Source organism: Cetorhinus maximus, chromosome 13 (assembly GCF_964194155.1).
Source record: "Cetorhinus maximus chromosome 13, sCetMax3.hap1.1, whole genome shotgun sequence".
NCBI lineage: Eukaryota > Metazoa > Chordata > Chondrichthyes > Lamniformes > Cetorhinidae > Cetorhinus > Cetorhinus maximus.
This window is the reverse complement of record NC_135891.1, coordinates 74,489,918-74,513,128: the sequence shown is the minus strand read 5'-3', so window position 1 is coordinate 74,513,128 and position 23,211 is coordinate 74,489,918. Positions and strand designations below refer to the sequence as shown.

Below are 23,211 nucleotides of genomic sequence, written 5' to 3'. Positions count from 1 at the left end.
TATTGTGTGCAGTTTTGGTCTCCTTATCTGAGGAAGGATGTACTTGCTATAGAGGGCATGCAGCGAAGGTTTACCCGACTGATTCCTGGGATGGCGGGACTGACATATGAGGAGAGACTTAGTCGATTAGGATTATATTCGCTGGAGTTCAGAAGAATGAGGGGGGGGATCTCATAGAAACCTATAAAATTCTAACCGGGTAGATGCAGGAAGGATGTTCCCGATGGTGGGGGAGTCCAGAACCAGGGGTCACAGTATGAGGATATGAGACCACTTAGGAGTCACAGTCTGAGGATATGAGACCATTTAGGACTGAGATGAGGAGAAATTTCTTCACCCAGAGAGTGGTGAGCCTGTGGAATTCGTTACCACAGAAAGTAGTTGAGACCAAAACATTGTATGTTTTCAAGAAGGAGTTAGATATAGCTCTTGGGGCGAAAGGGATCAAAGGGTATGGGGAGAAAGCGGGAGCAGGCTATTGAGCTGGATGATCAGCCATGATCATAATCAGAAGTATGCAGCAAGAACTATACCGTGGTGATATTGACTGGGATAACGTCATAGTAATGGGAAAGGAATTTCTGAAATGTGTTCAGGAGAACTTCCTTGATCACTATTTTCTTGGAAGGAGGCATTCATGGATCTGTTGCTGGGAAATGAGGTGGGCCAAGTGCCCAAGTGTCTATGATAGAAACTTGGGTAAGAGTGATCTTGGTATCATAAGATTAAGATTAGTAATGCAGAAGAACAAGGAACAATATAAAGTAGCTGTCTAGATTGGAAAAGGGTTAACTTCAGTGGGATGAGAGGGGTAGGGTAGCCAGGGTAAAATGGAACCAAAGTTTTACAAGAAGAACTAACAGAAAATGGATAATCTTTATTAAGGAACAGGTATTTCAGGCAGAGGCTAGCTACATTCCAACAGGAGGCAAAAGGGAGGGGAAAAAAAGTCTGGGCTCCTTGGGTGACAAGGGAGATAGAGAATATGATGAAACAAAAAAAAGTTGAATGATAGATGTCAGATGGATTCTTCAACTGAGAACCAAGCCAAATACAATAAGTTCAGATGGAAAGTGAAGAGGAAAATGAGATTGGCAAAGAGAAAGTATGAGAGTGGAATAGCATCTGACATAAAAAGGGAAGTCAAAAATCTTTATCAATATGTAAGCCAGTAGTAATAGGCTGGAAAGGGCCTATTAGGGACAAAGAAGATGATTATATCCTTAGAGGTATAGGGCAATGCTGGAATACTTAATGAGTAGCTTGTATCGGTGTTTATTAAGGAAGAGGATGCTGACAAAATATCAGTAAAGGCAGAGATAGTAGAGGTAATAGATGGGGCATAAAGTGATGGGCAGAATGTACTGGAAAGGCCAGCTTTGCTTAGAGTGGATAAGTCGACTGGTCCAGAAGGCTTGTATCCCAGGTGCTAAAGGAAGTGGGAGTAAAGGTAGCAGAAGGTCTATCATAATCTTCCAGTCTTCACTAGCTATGGGGGAGGTGCCAGAGAATTGAGAGTTGCAAATTTGACACCCTAATTCAAGAAAGGGTGCAAGGTCACTCGAAACAAAACAGATGAATCGATAGTGCAAATAGAAATAAATAAGTATGATCTGATAGTCATTACAGAGACCTGGTTGCAGGATGATATAGATTGGGTCCTGAATATTTATGGGTATGTGACATTTAGGAATGACATGAAGTTAGGAAAAGGTGAAGGGGTGGCTCTGTTAATTACTGATGGTATTAGCACATTAGAGAGGGGTGACCTAAGTTCAGGAAACCAGGATGTAGAAGCTGTTTGGGCTGAGATGAGGAAGGATAAAGGCAAGAAGTCACTTGTGGGAGTGACGTACAGGCCCCCTAATTGTAAATACACAGTAGGACAGAGTATAAAAGAAGAGATAATGGGAACTTGCCAGAAAGGTACAGCAATAATCATGGGGGATTTTAATCTACATATAGACTGGAAAAATCAGATGGGCAAAGGTAGCATCAATGAGCAGTTCATAGAATGCTTTCGCGATAGTTTCTTAGAACAGCACATTCTCGAGCCAACCACATTGCAGGCTATACTGGACCTGGTAATGAGCAACAAGATAGGATTAATTGATAACCTCCTAGTGAAGGCACCCTGAGGTAGCAGCGATCGTAATATGATTGAATTTTGCATTCATTTTGAGGAAGAAACAAGTGCCCCCAAGACTAGTATTTTAAACTTAAATAAGGGCAATTATGAGGGCATGAAAGCAGAGCTAGCTAAAGTGAACTGGCAAATGAGGTTAAGGGATAGGTCAATAGCGGTTCAGTGGCAGATATTTAAAGGGATATTTCAGAATACACAGAATATATACATTCCAATGAGAAAGAAAAATCCAAAGGGGAGGGCCCACTATCCGTGGTTAACTGAAAAGGCTGAAGACAGTATTATACTTAAAGAAAATGTATATAATTACGCAAAGACAGGCGACAGGTCAGAATATTGGAAAGAATATAACGAACAGCAAAGAATGACAAAAAGATTAATAAGGAGTGAAAAATTTGAGAATGAGAGAAAGCTAGCTAGTAATATGAAGATGGATAGTAAGAGTTTCTATAGATATTTAAATAAGAAAAGAGTTAACAAAGTGAGCGCTGATTCTATAGGGTGCAGCTGGGGGATTGATAATGGGAAGTACGGACATGGTGGATGAATTAAACAGGTATCTTGCTTCGGTCTTCACTATGGGGGACAAAAGTAACATCCTGGATATATCTGTAAATCAGGAAATGGAAAGAAGGGAGGGAGGAACTCGGGGAAAATTACAATCACCAGGGGAGTGATATTGAGCAAATTGTTGGGGCTGCGGGCTGACAAATCTCCAGGTCCGGATGGACTTCACACTAAGGTCTTGAAAGAAGTGGTTAGTGAGATAGGTGTTGCACTGGTTTTAATTTTTGAAAATTTCCTAGATTCAGGGAAAGTTCCATTAGATGAGAAAATAGCAAATGTAACTCCTTTATTCAAAAAGGGAAGGAGGCAGAAAGCAGGAACAACAGGCCAGTTTGCCTAACATCTGTCATAGGGAAAATGTTAGAAGCTATTATTAAAGACGTTATAGCAGAGCACTTAGAAAACTTCAAGGCAATCAGGCAGAATCAACATGGTTTTATAAAAGGGAAATCATATTAAACTAACTTATTGGAGTTCTTTGAATGGCTATGTGTGCTGTGGATAAAAGGGGAACTGGCAGATGTATTGTACTTAGACTTCCAGAAGGCATTTGATAAAGTGCCACATCAAAGGTTATTGCGGAAAATAAAAACTCATGGTGTAGGGGGTAACATATTGGCATGGATGGAAGATTGGCTAGCTAACAGGAAGCAGAGAGTCAGCATAAACGGGTCTTTTTCTGGTTGGAAGGGTGTGACGAGTGGTGTGCCACAGGGATCAGAGCTGGGGCCTCAACTTTTTACAATTTATATAAATGACTTGGATGAAGGGACCGAAGGAATGGTTGCTAAATTTGCTGATGACACAAAGATAGGTAGGAAAGTAAATTGTGAAGAGGCTGTAAGGAGGCCACAAAGTGACATTGATAGGTTCAGTGAGTGGGCAAAGGTCTGGCAAATGGAGTATAATGTGGGCAAATGTGAAATCGTTCATTTTGGCAAGACAAATAAAAAAGATTATCCAAATGGTGAGAGGTTGCAGAACTCCGAGATTCAGAGGGATCTGGGTGTCCTAAAGGTTAGTATGCAGACACAGCAGCTAATTAGGAAAGCTAATAGAATGTTATAATTTATTGTGAGGGGAATTGATTACAAAAGTAGGGAGGTTATGCTTCAGTTGTACAGGGCATTGGTGAGACCACATCTGAAGTATTGTGTACAGTATTGGTCTCCTTATTTAAAGAAAGGTGTAAATGCATTAGAAGCAGTTCAGAGAAGGTTTACTAGACTAATACCAGGAATGGGCGGGTTGCCTTTGAGGAAAGGTTGGACAGGTTAGGCTTGTATCCACTGGAATTTAGAAGAGTAAGAAGCGACTTAATTGAAACCTTAAGATCCTGAGGTCTTGACAGGGTGGATGTGGAGAGGATATTTCCTCTTGTGGGAGAATCTAGGACTTGGGGTCAGCGTTTAAAAATAAGGGGTCGGTCATTTAAGACAGAGATGAGGAGAAATTTTCTCTCTCAGAGGGCTGAGAGTCTTTGGAACTCTCTTTCTCAAAAGGCAGTGGAAGCAGAGTTTTTGAATCTTTTTAAGGCAGAGTTAGATAGATTCTTGATTAACGAGGGGGTGAATGGTTATCGGGAGTAGGCAGGTATGTGGGGCTGAGGTTACAATCAGATCAGCCATGATCTTACTGAATGGTGGAGCAGGCTCAAGGGGCTGAGTGGCCTACTCCTGCTCCTAATTCATATGTTCGTATGCATGTTCATATGTTAGTAATTATAGGCAATTCAGTTTAACATCAGTGGTAGGTAAGATTTTAGAAACAATAATCAGGGAAAAATTTAACAGACACTTGGAGAGGTTTGAGTTGATTAACCAGCACAAATTTGTAGAAGGCAGTCAGTGCTTGACTAATCTGGTTGAATTTTTTATTAAAATAACAGAGGAGGTTGATGAAGGTTGCCTATGGATTTTAAGAAAGCATTTGACAAAATACCACATGAAAGAAAGATTGAGGCTCATGGAATAGGAGGGTCAGTGTCAGCTTGTATAAAACTTAGCTTAAAGATTGAAAACAACGAGTGGTGGTAAAATGGGAGTGTTTTTTAAAGACTGGATAACAGTATCCCCCAAGGTTCAGTGCTGGGATCACTGCTTTTTTCTTGATATATATATATAAATGACCTGGGTATTGGAACACAGTAAAATTTCAACATTTGCCAAAGATACTGAACTTGGACGAATGGCATACAGTGAGGATTGATGTGTAAAGGGTTAACGTTAAGTAGGGAAATAGACAGTCTATCTTACATCAGTGATGTAAGATCAATGACAACTGCACATAGTGAGGGATGGTTGTGTGAGAAACTTTGTGCTAAGCCTTGTCCTGTATTTAGTTAGAAGAAATGTTTAATAAAAGGTAAAGTTTACCAACAGCCTTGTCCCCAGTAATCTCCATCGATCCTGACTGAGGACAATTTAAGCTAAGACCTGTAACAATGAAAGCAGATGGTGGCAGTGGCACAGACAACTGAAAAAGCACTGAGAAAAAGCCCAAGACTGCAGACAGAGAAAAAAAAGCCCAACATCTGAAAAAGCAGCAAGCAAAATGACAGTGCAGCAAAAACACCAACAGAACTCAAAGAAAGGCTACAGTGAAGAAAAGCAATGGAGAAAGTCTTACCCTTGCCAGAGTGCTTCAAACATGTGGCAGGCCCTAGTCAAGCTGAGAAGTGGCAGAACTGGTATTGTACGCTTTCCAGATACAGAACCACTTCAGGACTAGCAGAGAAACCTAGCAATGAACAGGTCTTCTCTATGTCGTAGGTGGTAGTGCAGATGACATATTGGTCAGATAGGGCATTGTTACGGCACAGCGGATGGTAAATGCTGAGCTGCTCAAATCCCAAAAGGAAACTTGAAACAATTGCCGCAAATATTTTACAATTTGTATTTTTATTTTGAGATGCGTGTCTTGAATTCAGTAGTAATAATTCCAGAGTCTTAGCGGTTTTTTACAAAGCTAAATTAAACATTTATTAATAAAAAAAATAATTTTAAACACATACAGAGATCTACAAATTACTACTATGATAACTCCTAGCTTCCCTATTTAATCTAACTCCCAATTATACCTACGTTAAGGCAACAGTAAAAACAAAATAGATTTTAACAGACTCAGGCAAAGCACACAATACCCTGGACAGGGATATTCGCAGCGAATTCTCTCAGCTTTGGTTCCTATAGGCAGCAGCTTGGTACATAGAGGCTGGAGGCTTTTCACACTTGTTAGATCTTGGAATGCCATCTCCTTACACAACCTCATCTCCTTTATACAGGTTTCTCCCTTTTTAATATTAATCTCATGGTTTCAATATGTCTTTGGACACTACCTTTCTAATAATAAAAATCTTTCATAATACCAATTCTATCAGTAAGCTTCGGGAAAAATAAACACACTGGTTGGCTTCTTCTGGCTAAGTGTAACATTTCACCCTCTCTTTGAAATTCAATCTACTCTGGTCTATCTAAAAATGCAAATTTCCCTTTACGCTTCATATTTTAAAACTTCAGCCATGTTTACTTATTTAGCATTTCAAACCTAGCTTCTCTTCTGATACATCAAAGCCTTCAGACCAGCTGTCTTTAATTCAACGCACGCATACCATCCTGACTCCACTATTCCTACTTTAGAACAGTGACATACACATGTCACATGTTATAAAAGCTTTTGATACATATTTCAGTCTTAGAAGGAACACAATCATAGAAAAAGCATACTTCAATAGACATACCCAAAGACTGGGAGAGAGCGTAGATTCCTTTGTTAATGGTTTATCTCAACTAGCGGAGAATTGAGAATATGGGGCCCTGAAAGACGAATTAATTCAGGATTGCATTGTTGTAAGAGTGTTAGAGGAGATTTTATCAGACTTTCTATGGTCGAGGGAGGATTTAACACTTTCAAAGGCTGTGCAGTTAACAAGGCAAGTAGAAGTGAGAAAGCAAAATTGTACTGAGGTGACAAGGAGATTTTGCAGAGAAAAACGACTGACAGTGAAGTTTGTAGGACACAGAAGTAGCAGCACATCTACTCAAAAACAGTAAAAGAGCAAAGAGGGTGTGGTAGCCGCCATTACTCAGTATTCTCACTGTTGGAGAGAAAAGGTTGCATCAGGGCAAAGGGTGTCCCGCCAAAAATGCGGAGTGCCAATCCTATAAGAGGATGACATTTTAAAGCCGTATGCCACTGCAAAAAGCTCCCAACTCAGAATTTTAAAGAGAAACCAATTAAAGTAAGTAGCAATCAAGAAACTAGAAGATGCAAAAGACAATGAAGTGCCATTTTTGGGAGAAATTACAGGATCTAATGGGAACTATTGGAGCGCAGATATTATGGACATAAAACAAACTTGAAATTAGACACTGGAGCAGGAGTTTCATTGTTCTCAGACAGAACAACAGCTAAAGCAAGACTTCTTCCAGCCATCGACCATACAATTCCACGGTCCAGGAGACATTCAACTGAAAGTCAAGGGACAATTGATTGCTACACTTCAGTATAAAGGAAAAGAAATCACAGAAAATTTGTACATGATCCAAAACCAGGAGTTTTCCCTATAAAGCTGAAAAGCTTGCACAGGTCTACAGCTCATCTATGAAGTAGAGGAATTGGGAAGCCAAGACAAAGCGAAAGAATTCAGAACAGAATTTCCAAACTTAGGAGGTCTGGGAAAGCTGAACACAGCTTATCACATGAGACCAGATGCTACAACCAAGTATGTCCAAGGGAACCAACAAACTGCAACAGATGCACTGTCATGCATTTCTATTGAAAAGCCTGAACAGGGGGACATAAATTTTGTTAAAGGTGTGGAGTCCTAAACCTCACTGAATTTCTACCAGCAATAGCAGAGGCTAAATGAAATTCAAAAGGCACAAAATGCAGATGGAGAATGCGCTCAAATTCGGGAATACTGCATCAAAAGACAGCCAGAATATGTTTCAAATAATCACCATCCTGCAACAATATTTCAAACAATGAAGACATCTCAGTGTTGTTGATGACTTGCTGATGTATGATGACAGATCGGTGATACCTAGAGTTGTCAGACTCAAGATCCTTCAGAGAATATACCAGAGACACCTGGGCATTACAAAGTGTCATGCCAGAGGGTGAAATTCTGTTTGGTGGCCAGGGATATCAAAATCATTAGAAGAAATGATTTCAAACTGCATCACTCATGCAATCTATTGCTAGGAGCAAAGAGAACTACTGCTGGTATCCTCATTTCTGTCCAGACCGTGGAAACATCTCAGAATGGATCTTTTCAAGCTCAAAAGGAGGACATTCCTCATAGTTGTTGACTATTACTCCAGATGCTTTGAGGTCAAGTGTCTGCGTGGTCCCATCTTGGAAGCTCTCATCACGCTACTAAAATAAATTTTTGCACACTTGGCATTCCAGACCTAGTTATTCCAGACAATGGCCCACAGTTTGCCAATGAATATTTTAAGCAGTTCACAGAAGCCTATGAATTTGTTCACAAGACTAGTTCACCCAGCTACCCACAAGCTAATTGGGAGGCTAGAAGAGGAGTAAGGATGGTAAAGGCTCTCCTGAAGAAAAATGACAATATCAACTTGGCACTGTTGAGTTACTGTTCCACACCACTCCAGAATGGCCTGGCTACATAGGAACTTCTCATGGGAAGATGACAGTGGACTCAATTTCTTGCTCTTCCACACACACTTATGCCATGCCTCAAGGAGGCAGATATAGAGAGAGAGAGCGAGAAGGAGGATGAATATTGTGCAAATCAAACCAGAAACTATAATCAACGCCATAGAGTACATAACTTACCAGAACTCCAGGCAGGGGAGTCGGTATAGATTCGTGACCAAAAGCACAAAGGCCAGATTTTGGAATAAACACTACATCCACAATCATGTGTGGACACTGAAAATTGAATAGCGAGGAGAAATAGAAGCACACTCATATCTACAAGACCACCTTCAATGGAATGGATCAGTTACTCAGAAGATCATGAAAACAACTTGAACAGCGAGCTGGTATTCTCTGATAATTCACATATTACTCTCGCTACGCTACAGAGTTTGAGAGGGAACATGGAGAACTTGAATCCTATACATCCTCCGAGGGAGCCGAGAACAAGGTCAGGGAGATCAACGAAACCATCATAACGCTTATCTCTGTGAACCAGGGATGAAGGCAGAAACTTCGGGGGGAGATGTAGTATAATGTACTGAATAAAGTCAGAGGCTTGTGGGGGGCGGGGGCGATGTAGTATAAAGGGTTAATGTTAAATATGTAAATAGACAGTCTACATCAGTGTTATAAGGTCACATGACAACAGAGCATAGAGAGGGATAGCTCAGTGTGAAAACAAAAGACTACTGCAGATGCTGGAAATCCAAAACAAAAACAGAATTACTTGGAAAAACTCAGCAGGTCTGGCAGCATCGGCGGAGAAGAAAAGAGTTGACGTTTCGAGTCCTCATGTTCTGCTGAAGGGTCATGAGGACTCGAAACGTCAACTCTTTTCTTCTCCGCCGATGCTGTCAGACCTGCTGAGTTTTTCCAGGTAATTCTGTTTTAGTTCAGTGTGAAGCCTGGTGCTAAGCCTCATCCTGTCTGTAGTTAGAAGAATGTTTGATAAAAGGTAAAATTTACCAACAGCCTTGCCTCCAGTAACCTCTATCAATCCTGACCAAGGACAACTTAAGCTAAGACCTACAATGATGAAAACAGAAGAATGAGATCAATCAGCTGCAAAAGGACATAGATAGGTTAGCAGAACAGGCAGACAAATGGCAGATGGAATTTTTTTAAAAAGCGAGGTGATGCACTTTAGTAGAAGGGATAGGGAGAGGCAATATAGACTTCTAAACAATGTTCAGAAAGAGGGAGACTTGGGGTTCATGTGCATTGATTTTTGAAGGTGGCAAACATATTGAGAGAGTAATTAGCTAAGCATATGGGGTCTTGGACTTCATAAATAGAAGTACAGTATTGAGTACAAAAGCAGGAAAGTTAAGCCGAACATTTATAAATCTTAAGCTAGGCCACAGCTAGAGTACTGTGCTCAGTTCTGGTCACCACACTTTAGGAAGGATGCGAGGGTCCTTAAGAGGGTGCAAAGGAGATTTACCAGGATGGTTCCAGGAATGAGAGAATGAGAAGTACACAGTAAGTTTGGAGAAGCTGGGTTGTTCTCCTTGGAGCAAAGGAGATTTGAGAGGAAATTTGATAAGAGGTGTACAAGATTATGACAGATTTAGATAAGGTAGACAAAGAAAATCTGTTCCCGTTAGCTGATTATACGAGAAATAGGGTACACAGAGTTAAGTTTATGGGCATGAGACACAGAGGGAATGTGAGGAAAAACTTTTTATTTATGCAGTGAGTGGCAATGACCTGGAACTCATTGCCTACGAGGGTGGTGGAAGCACAGGCAATGATGTCAAAAGGAAATTGGATGGGCACTTGAGGAAAATAAACTTGCAAAGCAACAGGATTGGACTGGGGGAGCGGGACTGATTGGATTCATCTGCAGAGTGCAGACATTGACTCACCAGGCTGAATGGGCTCCTGTGTGCAATGATTCTACAACTATGCAAATTAGAAATCTGTAATTAAAAGTTGTGTCTTCTGGTAACAAAGCTGTAGTATTAGTTTTATCAGTAAATTAAAAACAGTGAATCACGGAATGACCAAAGACCATCAGGTTCCAGGCCATAACCATCTGTATTTTCACAGGCTGAGAATTTCCGCCACCATCCTCTCATCAGATGTATAGCAGGAACCCCAACAACAGCGCTCAGAAAATTCCAAGTCAATAACATAACTACCACACTAAACTAGTAGCTATATTACCACAGAAGTAATCCAGAGAGTACAACTTCAAATTCCACTCTTCAAGGATTTGAATTCAGTTTTAAACATCTTCAAATAAAAGCTGGAACCAGTAAAAGTGACCACAAATCTGTCATATTGCTGACCTTGCTAATGACTCTCACATCTTGAGAACAAATTTGAAAAAAAATTTTACTCAATTGTTTTTGTTTCCTCTGGGAAAGAGTCTAAGCTCCCCCCAACTTCATCCCAAGGTGATTCAAACATAACTCCCAACTGCCTAATGTTAATTATATCCTAAATTCTTCACCTATTATCATGTTCAGAATGGTTCCACATGATTTAAGAGCAGGGTTTCTGGACCAACAGCCCAGGAGCCTGTCAGATGGGTCAGTGAGCTGCTCATGTTACAGTTGCACCAGCACTAAGAAACTAATGAACCAGACACTGAGAACAGATCAACTAACATCCCTAACACTAACAGGATGATCCAACAGGTCACAAAGAGAGATTCCAGAAAAATCAAACATTATAACATTATATGAAAGGGGAAAGGTTTAGGGGGAACATTAGGGAGAACTTCTTCACTCAGAGAGTGGTGAGAGTGTGGAACGAGCTACCATCTGACGTGGTAAATGCGGGCTCACTCTTAAGTTTTAAGAATAAATTAGATAGATACATGGATGGGAGAGGTCTGGAGGGTTATGGACTAGGTGCAGGTCAATGGGACTAGCGGAATAATATTTTGGCACAGACTAGAAGGGCCGAATGGCCTGTTTTCTGTGCTGTAGTGTTCTATGGTTCTATAGACTCATCAAGGAATGAAATCTGAGACAAAGCAGAGGAACAGAGTGCTGCTGCAAGACACTATACTGGTGGCTCCAAATTCATGGAACTTGACCATCGATCATTGTGAATGAATGACTAGTACAAAACTCATGTGATATGGGTGCACTCTGACGTTAGTACTCCCACATCTAGTGTGGGATGTTTAGTTTCTAGAGGTGGGCCCACATTCATGGTATTTTGAGAGTGAATGACGTACACATGCCCAAAGCATTTTGGGTGGGTAAATAAGGTTGTTTCAATGCACTGTTAGAGAATAATTTACAATGTCCTTGTAGCAGTAACCTTTGTGATTAATGGGCTAGGCTGGAAAACAAAGCAAAAACAGTGGCTTCAGTAATGGTGGGGGTAGTTAAGTGGAGGTAGCTACTCCAACCCGAACAAGGTCAAGCAGATTAGAAAGAGGATTTGCTGTGGTAAACTGGACACAATGATCCATTCCATAGATGGCTGGCAGGAGTGAGTCTGAAGAGCATGAACTGGGTGAGATTGATGGAGGCTCAGCACTAACAAGAGGCTGTGAGATAAGCAGGCAGCACTGACCTTGTAATAACGTTATTTTAATGCAGGAACACATGATCAGTTAAAGAACACATGATGCAGTACTATGAAGCTTGCATCCAACCTCAGTCAAGTGGAATCTACATGATTAATGTGATTGGTACATCAGTTGCAAGCATAGTAAGCACTCTAGTGTGGAAAATCACCCTAGCTGAAGAGAGCAATCTGAGAGCACGGCGAGCTGGGAGCAGAGCACGGAGTCAGGAATTTGGTACAGGAGGGATTCCAGTGCTCAGGGGAAGGAGGTGCTCCTTATTATTCCTTTTCTTTTACCTCCAAGCGGCTGGTGACTGTTCCTCTGTCTCCAAGCTAGGGGACTATACCTTGCAATTACTTTACTAATAAGTAATTTGTTTTTAAAGTAATGAAATAGACATGGCCTGACAGGTGGTGTGCCGTGATTGCAACATGTGGAAGCTGGTCTGTTCCAAAAGGCAGTCACACCCCTTAGAACGATGGATAAGTTACAGCACAGAAAGCGGCCACTCAGCTCATCATGTCTGCACCAGCCAAAAATGAATAAAAACCTAGCTGCCCATTTTAATCCCACCTTCCAGCACCCGGTCCATAGTCTTGCAGGCTACAGCAATTTAGGTGCAGATCCAGGTACCTTTTAAATGAGCTGAGGGTTTCTGCCTCTAACACCAAACCAGGCAGCGAATTCCAAACACCCACCACCCTCTGGGTGAAGAAGTTTTTCTTCATGTCCCCTCTAATCCTTCTACCGATCAGCTTAAATCCTTACCCCTGGTAATTAACCTCTCTGCTAGGGGAAAACAGGGTTTCCCTGTCTACTCTACCTTGACACTCAATCTTATACACCTCAATCAGGTCACCCCTCAGCCTCCTCTGTTCTGAAGAAAACAACCTCAGCCCATCCAAACTTTCTTCATAGTTGCAATTTTCAAGCCCTGGCAACATTTTTGCATATCTCCTCTGTACTCTCTCCAGAGCAATTATGTCCTTCCTGTAATCTGATGACCAGAACTGTACACAAAATTCCAGCTGTGGCCTAACCAGCATTTTATACAGTTCTAGCATTACATCCCTGATTTTCTATCCAATGCCTTGTCCAATAAAGGGAAGCATTACCAACTTATCCACCTGTCCTGCCACCTTCAGGACATGCACTCCACGGTCTCTAACTTCCTCTACCCCTCGCATTTATTGTGTATTCCCTAGATTTGTTTGCCCTCCCTCCCCAAATGCATTACCTCACATTTCTCTGGATTGAATTCCATCTGCCACTTTTCCGCCCCACTCAACTAAACCATTGATATCATTCTGGAGACAACAACTATCCTTTTCATTATCAACTACACAGCCTGTTTTTATGCCATCTGCAAATTTCCCAATCCTGCCACCCAGGAAATCATTAGTATATACAACAGTAAGGGACCCAATATGGAGCCCTGTGGAATGCCACTGGAAATCATTTCCATGCGCAAAAACATCCATCAACCATTACCCTTTGTTTCCTGTCACTGAGCCAGTTTTGGATCCAACTCGCCACATTCCCCTGTATCCCATGGGATTTCACTTTTCTGACCAGTCTGCTATGTGGGACCTTGTCAAATGCCTTACTAAAATCCATGTAGACCACATCCACTGCACTACCTTCATCAATCCTCCTTGTTACTTCCTCACAAAATTTGATTAAATTAATAAGACACGACCTGTCCCTAACTAACCCACGCTGACAATCCCCGATTAATACATTCCTTTCTAAGAGACAGTTTATCCTGTCTCTTAGAACAGATTCTAAAAATTTTCCCACCACTGAAAGTCAGACTGACCAGCCTTTTCAAATAATGGTACAATGTTCACAGACCTCCGATCCTCTGGTACCTCACCTGTATCTAGTCAGGATTGGAAAACAATCCTCAAGAGCATCCAATATTTCCTCCCTGGCTTCTTTAACAGCCTGGGATACATCCAACCGGCCCTGGTGACTTATCCACCTTTAAGGATGTCAGTCCCTCCCAGTACATCCTCTCTCACTATGCTTATTATATCTAATATGTCACACTCCTCCTCTAACTAGAATATCTGCTTCATCCTTCTCCTTAGTGGTGAAGACAGACACAAAGTACTCATTGAGAACCCTGCCCACATCTTCAGCATCAGAGCACAAGTTACCATGTACATCTCTGATCGACCCTAACCTTTCCTTAGTTATTCTCTTGCTCTTAATGTACTGGTAAAACATCTTTGGGTTTTCTTTGATTTTACCTGCCAATATTTTTTCATATCTTCTCTTTGCTTTCCTAATTACCTTTTTGACTTCACCCCATGTACTTTCTATACTCCTCCAGGCTTTCTACAGTATTAAGTTTTTTGTGACTGTCATAAGCTCTCTTTTTCTGCTTTATCTTACCTTGTATGCCTGTAGATAACCAGTAGGTTCTAGATTTGGCAGTACCGCCCTTTTTCTTTGTGGGGATATGTCTACACTGTGCCCGTAGAATTTCGCTTTTGAATACCTCTCGCTGGTCTGTCACTGATTTCCCTGCAAGCAGCTGTAATCAGTCCATTTTCGCCAGATCACACCTCAGCTTCATAAAATTTGTCTTTCCACAATTTACAACTTTTACTCCCATTCTATCTTTATCCTTCTCCATAATTATACTAAATCTAACTCTATTATGGTCACTATCTCTAAAATGGTCACACACTGCTACTTCATCCACTTGCCCAGCTTGATTTCCTAATACTAAATCTAGAATTGCATTCCCTCTCATTGGGCTTGTTACATGCTGGATAAAAAAGTTTGCTTGTATGCAGTTCAAGAATTTTATGCCCTCTGTGCCAATTAGAATCATAGAAAAGTTAAAGCACAGAAAGAGGCCATACAGCCCATCAGGTCTGTTTGTAGCCGAGTTGATATTGGGGTAGTTGATGTCCGCAACTATTACTGTCCTATTGTTTTTGCACTCAGAAATTTGCCTACATATTTGCTCTTCTGTCTCCCTCTCACTATTTGGGGGTCAATAGTACACTCCTAATAGTGTTTTTATTCCTGAGCTCAACCCATATACTAAATGGATCATCAAATGAGGTTATATTATCCCTCCTCACAGCTGTAATTGACTCTTTAACCAATAATGCTATACCCCAACCTTTTTTAGCCCACTCTCTATCCTGTCTGAAAACCCTATATATCCAAGGATGTTGAGCTGCCTTTTTTGTTATTCATTTGTGGAATGTGGGCATCGCTAGCTAGGCCAGCATTTATTGCCCATACCTTGTTGCCCTTGAGAAGGTGGTGGTGAACTGCCTTCTTGAACTGCTGCAGTCCATGTAGTGTAGGTACACCCATATGCTGTAAGGGAGGGAGTTCCAGGATTTTGATCCAGCGACAGTGAAGGAACGGCGATATATTTCCAAGTCAGGACAGTGAGTGCCTTAAGAGGGGAACTTCCAGGTGGTGGTGTTCCCATCTACCTGCTGCCCTTGTCCTTCTAGATGGTAGTGGTTGCGGGTTTGGAAGGTGCTGTCTAAGGAGCCTTGGTGAATTCCTGCAGTGCATCTTGTAGATGGTACACACTGCTGACACTGTATGTCAGTGGTGGAGGGAGTGAATGCTTGTGGATGTGGTGCCAATCAAGCAGGCTGCTTTGTCCTGGACTAAGTCAAGCTTCTTGAGTGTTGTGGGAGCTGCACTCATCCAGGCAAGTGGAGAGTATTCCATCATATTCCTGACTTGTGCCCTGTAGATAGTGGACAGGCTTTGGGGAGTCAGGGGGTGAGTTCCTCGTCACACGATTCCTACCCTCTGACCTGTTGTTCTAGTCACAGTATTTATATGGCTACTCCATTTCAGTTTCTGGTCAATGGTCAATGCCCTGCTTTAAACCAAGCATCCGTTATAGCGATGATATCATGCATCTGTGCCCTCAGCTCATCAGCAGTATTTTCTATACGCCTTGCATTTAAATAAGTAACTTTTAACATTGCCAAGTTCCCGTGCTGTAAACCTTTTAACCTTTGCTTCTTCTGTCTTTCAGAGTCACCCGCTAATTTTCTGTCTCTCACCCCCTACTCTGAATTTGTCCTATCTGAATCTGCCCTCAGGTTCCCATCCCCCTGTCAATCTAGTTTAAAACCTCCCCAACAACACTAGCAAATCTCCCTGCAAGGACATTCGTCCTGGTCCTATTCAGGTGTAATCGATCTGGCTTATACAAGTCCCACCTTCCCCAGAACCGGTCCCAACACCCAGAAATCTGAAGCCCTTCCTCCTGCACCATCTCTCCAACCATGCATTCATCTGGTGGATTCTCCTATTTCTATACTCACTAGCACGTGGCCTTGGAAGTAATCCAGAGGTTACTACCTTTGAGGTCCTACTTACTAATCTCTTTCCTAACTCCCTGAACTCAGCCTGCAGGACCTCATCCCTTTTTCTGCCTATATCATTGGTACCAATGTGAACCACGACCTCTGGCTCTGCACCCTCAGCCTCCAGAATGCTCTGGAGCAGCTCAGTAATATCCATGACCCTTGCACCATGGAGGCAACATACCATCCTGGAATCACATCTGAACACAGAAGTGCTTGGGTAAGTACAGCTTGAGTTGGTAGATGGTCAGGGATGGGAAGGTGTGACTGAGTGTCAGGCAGGTATGGGGGTGCAGAATGTAGTGATTGAGGTGCATTGACCCTTGAAGTTGACCAACAGGTACAAAATAATTGTTACCTGTGTGGATGGGCAAACTGACTATAGCACCATGTTGCAGGATGCCATACAAGTTGCGGAGAGGTGGGGTTCAGTTAAGGGGAACGTGGTAGTGGTAGGGGGCAGAATAATGAAGAGATAGATACTCTTCATTGCAGACATGACCCAGTGTTCCGAAGGTTGCATTGCCTGCCCAGTGCTAGAGTTAAAGTCATTGTCTTGTGGCTGGAGATGAACCTGGAGTGGGAGGTGGAGGATCCAGTTGTCATGGTCCAGGTAGAAACCAACAACATAGGCAGAACTAGGAATAATGTCCCATTGGTAGTGTTTGAGGAGTTAGGGTCCAAATTATAATGCAGATCCTCAAAGGTAATAAACAGATTGTGGTCTGAACCACGTATCAATTAGCATAGGGTCAAGCAGATTAGAGAATTAAATGCGTGACTCAAAGAGTGGTGTGGGAAGAAGAGATTTCTTGGGGCATTGGCACCAGTAGGCAGGAAAGAGAGAGCTGTTCTGTTGGGATGGGTGAATTGCATAACTAGGGCTGTGCATAAGGGTTTAATTTAAAGGCTTGGGAAGGTTCATGTGAAGGGAGATTTAGAAATTTAAAAAGGAAATTCGAAGCAATAGAACAGGATAAAGATTTGGGTAAAGACAAGCAGAGTGGGACAGACAAGGACAAGAGTTTAACAGTAATATTCCATCAGCGAATGAGGTCCATGCAAATAATAGTAAAAAAAAATGAGATTAAAGATTCTTTATCTGAATGTGCTAGTCATTCGCAATAAGATAGATGAACTAATGGCACAGAGATAAATGGTTCAACTAATCGCCATTACAGAGACATGGTTACAAGGTGACCAAGGTTGGGAAATAAATATTCCAGGGTACACAACATTTCAAAAAGACAGGCAGAATGGAAAAGAAAGAGTAGCACCAATTGTAAAGGATGACATAAGGACTGGAGAGAGGAAGGATCCTGGCTCAGAAGACTGGAAGCAGAATTAGTATGGGTGGAGATTAGGAACAACGCATAGCAAAGGAACAAAAATGCTGGTGGGAATAGTTTACAGGCCCCCAAACAGTAGTTATACCTTGGACAGAACATTAAGCAAGAAATAATTGTAACAAAGGACCTGAACAATATATAATTTGCTGATGTAAAGGCCATCACTATCTTCACTGGAAAACGTTTGGACTATTTGCCTTTTTTAGTTATTTGTTCTTAGCTGTGGGGGAACCTGGCAAGGCCCGACTTATTGCCCACCAGTATTTGCCCTGATCAGCTGGGTCATTAGAGTACCTAGGCTGGACACAACATGCTTAGCTTGTCTTTTGAATTTAGTCTTAAAAGTGAGAAGATATTTTGGAGACAGAAGGAATTTAAAGTTGCATTAAAAAAATAATTGCCCTCCATTCTTTGGTCTCAATTCACATTCCCTGGTCAAGAGATTAGCAGATTTGCTAACTCTCTGCTGCCTGACAACTGCTGTAGGAGGTACTAATACAAGTATTTTGTACCTGTCTTCACAGTGGGAGACACAAAAAGCATGGCATGAATAGTAGAAAAGCAGGGGGCAAAAGAAATGGAGGAACTTAAAACAATTACTATCACCAGACAAACAGTAGTAGGAAAACTAATGGGACTAAAGACTGACGAGTCCCCATGGATCTGATGACCTACATCCCAAGTCTTAGAAAAATTGGCTGCAGAGTTAGTGGATGCATTGGTTTCAAAATTCAAAAATGTCAACATTTCCTAGATTCTGGAATGGTCCCACCAGATTGGAAAACCGCAAACGTAACACTACTATTCAAGAATGGAGGGAGGAAACTTATAGGCCAGTTAGCCTAACATCTATCATTGGGAAAATGTTAGAATCAATTATTGAAGGAGGTAGTAGCAGGACATAGAAAATGACAATACAAATCAGGAAGCAAAATTGTATTTGACAAATTTATTAAGAGTTCTTTGAGGATTTAACAAGCAGGATGGATAAAGAACAAACAGATGTAGTGTATTTGTATTTCCAAAAGGCATTTGATAAGGTGCCACATAAAAGGTTGCTGATGAGATAAGAGCTCATGGTGTTAGGGTGATGTATTAGCATGGATAGAGCATTGACTAACTAACAGGAAACAGTCGGGAAAAATGGGTCATTTTCAGGTTGGCAAACTGTAACTAGTGGAATGCACAGAGATCTAGTAGAGTGATGCAGGGATCAGTGCTGGGGCCTCAACTATTTACCATCTATATTAATGACTTGGATGAAGGGATCAACTGCATTGCAGCCAAATTTGCTGACGATACAAACATAGGTAGGAGAACAAGTTGTGAGGAGGATACAAAGAGTCTGTAAAGGAATTATAGATAGGTTAAGTGGGCAGGAAAAAAATTGGCAGATGGAGTATAAAGTGATGAAAAAAAAAGTGAGGTCATCCCTTTGGCAGGCAGAATATTATTTAAGTGGAGATGCACTGCTGAATGCTGTGTTCAGAGGGATCTGGGTATCCTTGGACATGATCACAAAAAGGTTAGAATACATGTATAACAAGTAATTAGGAAGGCAAATGGAGTGTTGGCCTTTATTACAAGGGGGTAGAGTATAAAGTAGTGAAGTCTTGCTTCAACTGTACAGGGCATTGATGAGACTGCACCCAGGATACTGTGTACAGTTTTGGTCTCCTTACTCAAGGAGGGATATACTTGCATTGGAAGCAGTTCAGAGAAGGTTCACTAGGCTGATTCTTTATGAGGAATGGTTGAGCAGGTTGGGGCTATATTCATTGGAATTTAGAAGAATGAGAAGCAATCTTATTGAAACATTAAATTCTGAGGGGGCTTCACAGGGTAGAATGCAGGAAGGATGTTTCCCCCTTGTGGGTGAATCTGGGACTAGGGGGCAGAGTTTCAAAATAATGACTCTTCTGTTTAAGACAGAGGTGAGGGGGAATTTATTCCCTCAGAAGACTGATAGTCTTTGGAATTCTCTTCCCCAGAGAGCAATGGAGGCTGGGTCACTGAATATATTCAAGGCTGAGTTAGACAGCTTTTTGATTGACAAGGCAGTCAAGGGTTATGGGGGACAGGCAGGAAAGTGGAGTTAAGGCCGCAATCAGATCAGCCACGATCTTATTGAATGGCAGATCAGACTCGATGGGCCAAATGGCCTATTCCTGCTCCAATTTCTTATGGTAAGGTGCTAAAGTGGCCCCTGTTTGTTTCACCCAGAACCCTTGCAATACTGAAGTGGTAGAACTCAGATTACAAACTAAACATGCATTTATGTACTGATACTGTGGCATTGAACAAGACAACTCACCTCAAAAGGTAAATCTTTTATGGTCCTTAGGAAGAATTTTGCCCTCGTTGGGCGGGCTTGTCAGGAAGCCGACTGCGATTGGGGCTGGACCGCAATTTCATGCTGGTGGGCCAATTAAGGCCTGCCCAGCGCAAATGCTCAGCGCTGCCTGTGAGGGGGCGGAGAAGGAGGGTGACAGCGAACTTCGCGCATGCGCACGCTAGAAAAGAGCTGCCTCAGGAAGATGAGCGGTTTTCAAAATAAAAAATAAAGAATTTTAAGGTGTAAAAAAAAGTTCCCTCATGTCACTGTTAGGATGAAATTTTTTTTTAATGACGGATTGAAGCCTCATCCCGCCCATAGATGAGGCTCCACAAAAAACGCAAAGGCTGCTTGGCCTTTTCGTCTGCCCATCCAGCCATAAGGTTGGATGGGCAGCGAAAAATTTAAATCAAATGGATTGTTAACGGCCTTAATAGGCCTTTTAATTGCCAGCGGGCGTGCTGCTAACTCCCACATGCGCCCACCGACTGGAATAATGCGCGAGTGTGCGATGACATCGGGACGCTCGCACAACATCATCGCGCGTCACTTTACGCTTGAATGGGTTGGGCATGAGTCCGCCTGCTCAGTGAAAAATCCTGGCCTTAAAGACACAGACAACTCTGATGGATTGAAATAGTGGCTTGTATGCCACAACATGGGCATCACAAACTGTTAATCTGATATAAACTGACTAAGACAGACAGTGCAGTCAATAACACAGCATTTCTTTGGAAAGGCAGCCTTCATTCACTCTTTCAAGGAGAAATGCTACAAATTATGAGACAAAAGCCTTCATGAGACATCAGTAATCCGTATTTAGAGATAAAATGTAACAAACCGTTGAATAAAGGAAATGCTCTCATACCAATTGGTTGCATCAGTTTGTGAAACACGACTAAGCCTCGCGGTTCGGTGAGATTTGATGCCAGAACTTTCACATTAGCTCCTGTAAACTTGTTGGCACTGTACACAGCCTTGCCCTCCACATCAGACCAGTAGGCACAGTCCTGTGAATAAATGTTTAATCATGTCGGATATACACACAGAATTCAAGCTAAACCAGGAGACCAGTACATGTGAATTTAAAGCAGGTTAAACTAAACTGAAATTGCACTTAGAAGACCAGCCTGCACATTATATTGAGAATAATATTAATAATTCCACGCTGGGAAAAGTCTGAGAGTAATGATTTCAACTGCACACCCTCAGCAGAAAATATGTGAACACCTAAATAATTGGCAAAAAGATCCATACAAAAGAGGTCACGATGATTATAGCAGGGCATGCTTTTAGAAACTTAAAGAAGGGGAGGCAGTGGCATAGTGGTATTGTCACTGGACTAGTATTCCAAAGATCCAGGGTAATGCTCTGGGAACCCAGGTACGAATCCCACCACAGCAGATGGTGAAATTTGAACTAAAAGTCTAATGATGACCATGAAACCATTGCTGATTGTTGTAAAAACCCATCTGGTTTTAGGGAAGGAAACCTTCTGTCCTTACCTGGTCTGCATGTGACTCCAGACCACCAAAAATGTGGTTGACTCTTAAAAATGCCCTCTGAAATGGCGTAGCAAGCCACTCAGTTGTCACCACCACCTTCTCAACTGCAACTAGGGATGGGCAATAAATGCTGGCCCAGCCAGTGAAGCCCACGTCCCGTGAATGAATAATAAATAAAGTTGTACAATGTTACAATGAGACAATGAAATCTGCATTAATTTTCTTTCTCATTCATATCTTGTACCTTTCAACGTTCCTTTCAAGCAACTGTCTCATTCCCTTTTATAATTAGTCTTGAGATGTTTTAACTTAGAAAGAATATACATGGGGACTCCAATGGCACCCGAAACCCAAATGGTTTGTATCCATAAAAAGGCCAATCGTGCCTACTGATGCTCACTCTATGTGCTAAACCCTCCCTACTTCTAGCTGGTAACATTAGCTTCTGCAGAAGGCAAAAACCAGGAAAAACATTGCAGCAAAATCCCTCTTCGTATCCCTAAGACAGTCAAACAAGCTCCAAGAGACAGTTACCATTGTACGGTGTGCTGAAATGCCTAACAGAAATATTTCTCTATTAAATGATTCACACAACACTTTCTTTGTTGATTATTAAGTACAGGCAAATGAATCTGGGATTCTGAAAACAGTGATAATTACCTCAAACACTGCCAGCCCATACGGATTTGCCAAGTACTTCTGAGAGTGAAAGACCCTACTTTGATGTTGTCCATTCAGATCAGTGTAAAACAGCTCATGGAGGCCAGAGTCGATCCAGTAAAGGCGCTTCTTAATATAGTCTGTAAATGAAGTATAGAAACTCTTAGCTTTATTGAAACTTCTTAAATTACTACAAAATATTTCTGTTTCTTTTTTTTTTCTTCTTATGCTTCTTAAGAGTTCTGATGCCTGCCAGGTACTAGTTCCAGGTGAACCTGGACACTGAATTTCACAGACTATTTGGCTGTGTGGAGTAGCACGATTGCACCTTAGTCTGTCACTTTCTGGTTCGTGGCTGCATGTTTTATAGATTTTGTTTTACCATTCACATTTCAAACATACAGTTTAATCATGTTGGAAAACAAAGTTTTTAATTTCCTGTTGGACGCGGGCATTTAAACAAAACACTTCCAGAAATCTCAGAATTTAGGAGTTTAGGCAATATTGTGTGTGCAGTTCCCATTTTTAAAAAAAGCTTTTATGTAAAAAGGATTCACAGCCACCACACAAATTTCAAACTCCCCATACGCAATAGTTGCTTGCACCATGGTGGGAAGAGAATAAAGCATTTACTGGGGACTAGACCAAAGATTGAGGCAAGTAAGTGGTTGAGCATTGTATTATATCAAATGAAGGGTCAAAGGCTAGACAGTTGGGGTTACGAAAGTACAGTTAGAAGTGATGGGGCAAGAGGTCATTTCAGGGGCTGACAGAAGGAAATGGGTACATGGCTGGTTAGGGATACAAGGAAGTGATCAAAGATTATCTTGCCTGTGATAGAGATCATGGGAATAGAGAAACTACACAAAGTGGCAGGTTCAAGAGGGTGGCCATGAATATGGGTTGGAGGGTTTTTCTGGAGGGAGCATTAAGGGAAGACAGGAGGGAAGTGAAATCAGGAGAGAGGGAAGGCAGATTGAGGTAGAGGTGAGAAGTGGCTTAGTGCAGAGGCTAAGGGAAGAAACGAGAGAGAATGTTTTGGTTAGAAACTCAGGGTAGAGCTTGGAATGCAGTACAAAG

The 23,211-nt window shown here is 41.7% G+C and overlaps 2 protein-coding genes across 2 annotated transcripts in view; one reads left to right on the top strand and one right to left on the bottom strand.

The window, feature by feature from the left end:
* LOC144688703 (DNA-binding protein RFX2-like) overlaps positions 1-23,211 on the top strand; it is a 911,596-nt gene that overhangs the window by 188,181 nt on the left and 700,204 nt on the right. The window lies entirely within an intron of this gene.
* The window catches only part of LOC144688294 (very low-density lipoprotein receptor-like), a 59,246-nt gene that overhangs the window by 8,819 nt on the left and 27,216 nt on the right, over positions 1-23,211 (bottom strand). The window contains exons 8-9 of the mRNA XM_078554726.1: positions 22,132-22,271; positions 20,835-20,976 (exon numbers count right to left, since the gene is read on the bottom strand). Coding sequence (XP_078410852.1) covers positions 20,835-20,976; positions 22,132-22,271 — 282 coding nt within the window. The remainder of the gene's footprint in view (positions 1-20,834; positions 20,977-22,131; positions 22,272-23,211) is intronic.